The sequence below is a fragment of the Terrapene carolina genome, unplaced genomic scaffold (assembly GCF_002925995.2).
Source record: "Terrapene carolina triunguis isolate 2854851 unplaced genomic scaffold, T_m_triunguis-2.0 Scaffold33415, whole genome shotgun sequence".
Classification (NCBI taxonomy): domain Eukaryota; kingdom Metazoa; phylum Chordata; order Testudines; family Emydidae; genus Terrapene; species Terrapene triunguis.
This window is the reverse complement of record NW_020697766.1, coordinates 1-7,456: the sequence shown is the minus strand read 5'-3', so window position 1 is coordinate 7,456 and position 7,456 is coordinate 1. Positions and strand designations below refer to the sequence as shown.

The following is a 7,456-nucleotide window of genomic DNA, read 5'->3' as shown; positions in this document are numbered from 1 at the left end:
AAGATGGGTAAGGACCGACAGTTTTCAGTTTTCATTTATTACCTTGCGTGGAAGGTCACCTAGAGAAAACCCTATGTCCCCAGGAATAAATTTGGAGTGCGCTGGACAATACATTTCTATTTGTCCTTCTGCGTCTGATGACAGCAGTCATGTTGCTAGAAACACCAGCAACAAAGAGGCCAGTGCAAAAGTCTTATACCTAGAATCCTCCCTGCTTTAATACTGATTCCTCAATGGAAGCAAAAGGAGGAATGTTTAACATTTTTAAACAATTGCTTTAAATTGACAACGTTATATTTTTCTGGTGTTAAAACAAGGCCATTCAGTGTGAGATTTAAAAATGGAGAAGAGATACACGGTCTAACCCTTCTTTCTGGCCAAGAAATACACCAGGTAGGATGTAGGAGGGGGAATTAAAGGGGTCTTGAAGTCACCTTTGAGCTTCCCCTATTCTTGGCTCTGCCCAGAGCATAATGTTGCCAAGGCCCCTAAGGGACATACTGGCAGCTGAGAATAGCCAGATCACAGCAGGCTGCAAGAGTGGTCACCCCAAGCTCTCTGCTGATTCTGTAATGTTTGAGGAACTCCCTAAAATCAGGGATATTTCCTAGTGGCCTCATCCATCAGCTTTATTCTTTAGGTATTGGAAGAAAGTGGAGGAGCTGCAAAGCAAAAGAAACTCAGGTCCACGGTGTATGTGGACACACCGATTAGTTGGATTCTTAGTACATTGGCCCTCTGATGGAAGGATAGAGAACGGCTCTGTACCTTCTCAATGGGAAAGCCCTGCAGCATTGTGTCTTTTACACATTGTCTAGGAAGTCCGACTGGAACGATGTTGCTGTAGCGCTGGATCTCATGAATCACGGCATTGGTGTAGGGCAGGTTCTTCCGATCCTCGTAGCGGATTAATTGGGAGGGACCCAGCTCAGCGTCCAGCTCCTTCTGGACTTTCTCTGAAGAGAAACATTAAGGACACACATTTTGGACTGTGTGCGTGTGTGTATCCTGGATAGGGTGGCCAGACAGCAAGCGTAAAAAATTGGGACACTTTTTTTCCAGGGTGAGGGGTGGGTATAGTTGCCTATATAAGACAAAGCCCCTAATATTGGGACAGTCCCAATAATATCAGGACATCTGGTCACCCTAATCCTGGAGCCTTTTCTTTTCCCTGCTGGAATGTTATTTGAATCTCTCCTTTATTGCTGGGTTAACGTCAGTGGGAGGGTAAAGCCCTGCCAGCAGGACAAGCGTAGCAAGTAACTGCTGCATCTCAGTACCTGGGAGAGATTATCAGCACATTCCACAGAGACCCAGACAACAGATGGCTGAAACTCAGTGTCCGGGCCAAATTCGGCCCTGGTGAAGAGCTTTTCCCTTTCTTCTCTCTGATAGGAAGACTGATGGTGGGGGCAGCACCCTCAGTAACCACTCATGGCCATGAGTGCACTGTGCAGGGGACTGGACTAGATGACCTCTCGAGGTCCCTTCCAGTCCCATGATTCTATGGTGTCTGCTTCTAAGGCAGCCAGGAACCAGGCTGCTGCACAGGGAAAGCTTTACATAAGAACAGAAGAATGGCCGTACTGGGTCAGACCAAAGGTCCATCTAGTCCAGTATCCTGTCTACCGACAGTGGCCAGTGCCAGGTGCCCCAGAGGGAGTGAACCTAAGAGGTAATGATCAAGTGATCTCTCTCCTGCCATCCATCTCCACCCTCTGACAAACAGAGGCTAGGGACACCCTTCCTTACCCATCCTGGCTAATAGCCATTAATGGACTTAACCTCCATGAATTTATCCAGTTCTCTTTTAAATGCTGTTATAGTCCTAGCCTTCACAACCTCCTCAGGCAAGGAGTTCCACAAGTTGACTATGTGCTGTGTGAAGAAGAACTTCCTTTTATTTGTTTTAAACCTGCTGCCCATTAATTTCATTTGGTGGCCCCTAGTTCTTATATTATGGGAACAAGTAAATAACTTTTCCTTATTTACTTTCTCCACATCACTCATGATTTTAAATACCTCTATCATATCCCCCCTTAGTCTCCTCTTTTCCAAGCTGAAAAGTCCTAGTCTCTTTAATCTCTCCTCATATGGGACCCATTCCAAACCCCTAATCATTTTAGTTGCCCTTCTCTGAACCTTTTCTAATGCCAGTATATCTGTTTTGAGATGAGGAGACCACATCTGTACGTAGTATTCAAGATGTGGGCGTACCATCGATTTATATAAGGGCAATAAGATATTCTCCGTCTCATTCTCTATCCCCTTTTTAATGATTCCTAACATCCTGTTTGCTTTTTTGACCGCGGCAGCACACTGCGTGGACGTCTTCAGAGAACTATCTGGATGACTCCAAGATCTCTTTCCTGATTAGTTGTAGCTAAATTAGCCCCCATCATACTGTATGTATAGTTGGGGTTATTTTTTCCAATGTGCATTACTTTACATTTATCCACATTAAATTTCATTTGCCATTTTGTTGTCCAATCACTTAGTTTTGTGAGATCTTTTTGAAGTTCTTCACAGGCTGCTTTGGTCTTAACTATCTTGAGCAGTTTAGTATCATCTGCGAACTTTGCCACCTCACTTTTTACCCCTTTCTCCAGATCATTTATGAATAAGTTCTCTCGCTTCGTTTCACAGATTAGACTCCTGTTTCTATGCCGTGCCCAGCCCCTGTCCAATACAGTTTATTTCAGGGCCTGAGAGAACAACAGAGTTTTATCTGAGGTGGGATCAGCTGGTAGTACAGCTTGGCAGAGCAGGAGTTCAAAGTGTAGAGCAATCAAGACGTTATCTTAGTGGGAAACAGGAGCCCTTTAGTGCTAGCAAGGTGCAATGACGTTCACAGATGTCAGCAAGTAAAGCAGCATCCTTGCAAGATGAAAGCAACAGCGGGGAAAGCGATAGCTGGGATATAGAATGGCAGCCAAAGGATTCAAGGCTCCCCTTTTGGCCAATGCATCCGTATGAGGTTCCTGTTTATAAATGAAGGATGAGCGGGCTTCCTAGCATTGCCCCTTGGCTTGAGCAGATAGCCAGTGTGCAGGGCCTCGCTGGTGGTTTCCGTTGGGAGGAGAAGTCGATTATACAAATACGGTATTTCTTTGGTGCAATCCTGTGGATTTGCAAAGAATGTACACCAAGTCCTGTTTCCCTGAACACTGTAGGATCAAACCAGAGGCAGTTTCCCTTGCTCATCATTTCCAAGCTTGCCTTCCCTGCCAGCACTCTGACCAAAAGAAGCTCTTTCTTTGCATCCACTCCAGGCCGTGCTTTTACCACTGCTCTCCGATTTCTCCTGGCTTTTCTCACTGCTTTCTGCTTCTGACAAACGCCCACAGCCACAAGCCAATCAATGCACCAACCTCCACGTTTTCAATCAGTTCCCAGGAATCCCCTCTTATTTGCCCAGAATTAATTCTTGCTCCGCCCTTCCATGTGACCAGTGCTTTGGGCAGTGACTTCTCTTGTTTCAGCTATCTGACTCCAAAAAGGAGCTTAATGTGCTTCTTTCAGTTAGCCAAAAGGAAGGGCAGCTGGCACACCCAGCAGCCTCAGCAAGGTCTGTGATTGCCTATAGATCAAAGCCACCCTTGCTGGCAGCTACCAACACCCTTCAGCATAACAGTGCATATGAAATGCAAGTTGGTTTTCCATCCTGGAAGCAGAGATGACCTGTGCCTGCCAATAGTGGGTGAGGGGGAAGGAGTGAGGGCAGCCGGCTTCAGCAGTGTTAGTTACTGAGCATGCTCAGTACAAGCCAAGCAGCAAATCTGAGGGGTGGGGCATGTGACCCCGCATCCCCCCACCCACAGGTTGCCTCTGCCTGGAAGTGAAGATGGAAGGGACTGAGCAGCAATAATTGAGAGAGACACTCAGGAAGCACCATCTGCATGTGCTGCAGGGGACAATAGCGTTTAGTGAATTAAAAGTCCTGCATTTGCGCAATCACAAAGACAACTTTACCAGCTAACAACTCTGAAAGCACTTCCCCGGCCAGAAGCACGTTCCTCACTGAGGACTATGACTACAATAGCATGTTCCTTTAAAGGAGGCCTCCACGCCAGCGTTACCCTGTTCCTGGCAGCACCAACACACACTAGGACTTGTGGCCCAGAGGGACACCTGAGAGTTAGAGACTGTGGCTAGGTCTACACTACAGCGGGGGGTCGACCTAAGATACGCAACTTCAGCTACGTGAATACCGTAGCTGAAGTTGCGTATTTTAGGTCGACTTACCTGGCTGTGAGGACGGGGGCAAGTCGACCGCTGCCGCGCCGCCGTCGACTCCGCTGCCGCCTCTTGCCGCGGTGGATTTCCGGAGTCGACGGCAGAGCGATCAGGGATCGATTTTATCGCGTCTTCACTAGACGCGATAAGTCGATCCCCAATAGATCGATTGCTACCCGCTGATCCGGCGGGTAGTGAAGACGTGCCCTTAGTTGCAAGGCATGCTGGGAAGGAGGCAGAATATATAAGTAGCTCCCTTCCTTCATAACTGAGAGAGAGGGTGAAATGATTACTGACAGTCTCTTCAAAGGACCTTGAGAGAACCCGTGTGTAGAGTCAGATGGCTGGAGAAGGAACCCCAAGGAGGGAAAAAATGTTTAGATACTTGTGACTCAGGGAAGCACTGGGAAGAAGAAACCCCGACTGTGTGACGTTTGTTTGAGTTGGGACTTTGTGATTTATTTGGACGTCTGAGTTTATCTGAATGAAGCAACAGTATCGTGTGGAAAGGTGATAGAGCTTGGCTTGAGAACCAGACACAAAGTGTGGAAAACCCCCATCTCTCTAAGAAGCAAGGGGCAGTGACTGGAGGTCAGAAATCGAAGAGGCCTGACTCAAAGCTCAGTCCGGGCATCTGCTTTTATATCAGGGACCCATCTTGGAGCTGCAGCCAGTTTTAGACTTACAATCACCTAACAAAATTGTGCAGAAGTGGGTACTTTCTACATAATGCACAATCTTATGTATGGTGCATGTACCTTCCTCAACCCCCTCACCTTGGACGTCTGGGTAAGCCACCATATAAAGCACTGCCCAGCGTATGGTGGTGGTTGTGGTTTCTGTCCCTGCCAAGAAAAGGTCATAAACAGTCTGGACCAGGTTGTCTTCATCAAAGGTGGAATCAGGGTCAGCTTTGCTCTGCAGGTGACAATCAAAGGTTTGAGGTTAGGGTGCAAAGGTAGGACAATCTGGGTAATAATGAGTGTCACTCTGTACTGATTTGATGCCCAGCAATGTGCAGTGTCTATAACTTTACACAACAAAAAAAGTCTGTATTTTTAAAAGAACACTGGGAAACAGGAATGAGGAGTCCATTCCTCCATGCTCCTTCGTTTCCTCATACAACGTCCTGTCACTCAAGCTTTGCTCCCGGTTCAGGATTGGACCCAGTGTTAGTGCAGTATTCAGAGGACCTGTTAAGAACAGAGTGGGTGGGAAGCAGGGCCGGCTCTGGCTTTTTAGCCGCCCCAGGCAAAAAAGCCGCCCGCCGCCTCCGGCGGGGAGCGCGGCAGGGGAGGGCGCCGTGCCCGGCCGCGGGCCTGCTCTCCCCGACCGGCCAGAGCGCCGGGAGGAGATCCCGTCCGGGGCTGCGCTCTCCCCGGCGGCCAGAGCGCCGGGAGGAGGGCGGAGAGCCCGTCCGGGGCTCCGCTCTCCCCGGCGGCCAGAGCGCCGGGAGGAGGGCGGAGAGCCCGGCCGGGGCCCCGCTCTCCCCGACCGGCCGGAGTGCCGGGGGGAGGGCGGCGAGCCCGGCCAGGGCTCCGCTCTCACCGGCGGCCCGAGCGCCGGGAGGAGGGCAGAGAGTCCGGCCGGGGCTCCGCTGCGTGCGTGGCCTGGGCCTTGCCCCCGGGCTCAGGGGGGCCTCCACCCTGCTCCCAGCCGGACCTGGCGAGGCTGCAGCAGCTCAGGCCGGGCGGCTGCGGGAGGCGCTGCAGCGTGGGCCCTTCCCGGGGGAGCTCGGGCTCCCAGGCGCCACCGCCGCGCGTCGAGAAACTTTCCCCTGCGCCGGGACCCTCCCCCCAGGCAGCGGCTCCACGGGGTGGGGGGGAGGCAGCCATGGCTGCATGGACCGCTGGCGGGGGGGCTCCTTGCACGGCCAGGGCGGAGGAGGGGAGACTGAGGCTCTGCCAGAGCTGCGGGGGATGCTCGGAGGAGGGAGAAGCGGCCACGGGTCCCCCCACCCGCAGTTGGCTGCTGAGATGCCACCGCTGCTAGCTGTGGGGCGCGGGGTTGCAGCAGCACTGGGGGGGGGGGGATTGCAATCCACAGGCTGCAACGAGCTGACACCCCAGGAGGAGAGAGGGGCAGTGGGTAGGGTTATCATACATCCGTATTTTCCGGATGTTTTTATATATTTAAAATATCCACCTGGACGGTGATTAACAACTAAAATACGGACATGTCCGGGAAAATGCGGACATATGGTAACCCTAGTTCTGTGTGATAGACAGTCCGGGGTGGTTTAGTTGGGTTGTTTGCATCTGTTGGCAGAATCTCATAGTGCCAGGATTTGTCTAATTATTTTGCAGTTAACACTGTTCAAATTCAGAACTTGTTAGTGCTTGACAAGACAAATGTTTGAAAACTAGTTACATTAATTTTAAAGGGTGCAAAACATCCCAAAATTAAATGAAAAACTGAAAAATAAACCATTTTGTGCTGAATAAAATGTTTCATTCAACCTCAAAATAATTTTTGCTTTCAGGTTTTCATTTCTTTTTCAGCCTGAATGGATTTTTTTTCCAGAGTTTTCTGTTTAGCCCCTGAACCAAACAATATCAATTATTCGCTCAATTCTGTAACAAAGTACAAAACTAAACTTGTTTAGGGTCTTTCCAACAGTTTTTTCTCCTTTTGCTAGTGCCTATTTCCACCCCTGCTAGACATCATTTTCCATGTGCAGTGTTGTAGCCGACAACAGTTTCATTTTCAAGTAAAAGTTCATGGGGCCCTTTATCAACCGTATCAAATATTAGATCAGGGGTCGGCAACCTTTCAGAAGTGGTCTGCCGAGTCTTCATTTATTCACTCTAATTTAAGGTTTCGTGTGCCAGTCATACATTTTAACGTTTTTAGAAGGCTCTTTCTATAATTCTGTAATATATAACTAAATGATTGTTGTATGTAAAGTAAATAAGGTTTTTAAAATGTTTAAGAAGCTTCATTTAAAATTAAATTAAAATGCAGAGCCCCCTGGAACGGTGGCCAGGACCCGGGCAGTGTGAGTGCCACTGAAAATCAGCTCGCGTGCCGCCTTCGGCATGCATGCCATAGGTTGCCTACCCCTGTATTAGATCCAATGTGTTCCTTGAAACCAATAGTTCTGTGATTCATTCAAAAAGAACGATGTTTGTCTAGTATGATGTATATTTTAAATCCCCATTCTATTTACTACTCACAGTACTGATGTCTCTGAGCACTGACTACAGCATATCTTTCTCCT

The 7,456-nt window shown here is 49.0% G+C and overlaps 1 protein-coding gene across 1 annotated transcript; it reads right to left on the bottom strand.

Annotated features, from left to right (window-relative positions):
• Window positions 1-345: 345 nt before the first annotated feature.
• Window positions 346-5,490, bottom strand: LOC113409463 (cytochrome P450 2B9-like). The gene is made up of 2 exons (XM_026663394.2): window positions 5,013-5,490; window positions 346-956 (listed from the first exon to the last, which is right to left on the bottom strand). Exons 1-2 carry the CDS (start codon window positions 5,035-5,037, stop codon window positions 637-639), a joined length of 345 nt encoding a protein of 114 aa, XP_026519179.1. The 5' UTR covers window positions 5,038-5,490; the 3' UTR covers window positions 346-636.
• Window positions 5,491-7,456: the final 1,966 nt, after the last annotated feature.

What these genes read in the sequence shown, in the direction of transcription:
- LOC113409463 (XM_026663394.2), bottom strand. Translation starts at nt 5,037, where the DNA reads ATGGTGGCTTACCCAGACGTCCAAG. An exon ending in GGCTTACCCAGACGTCCAAG is followed by an intron (nt 957 to 5,012) that starts GTGAGGGGGTTG and finishes GTTTCTCTTCAG; the next exon opens with AGAAAGTCCAGAAGGAGCTG.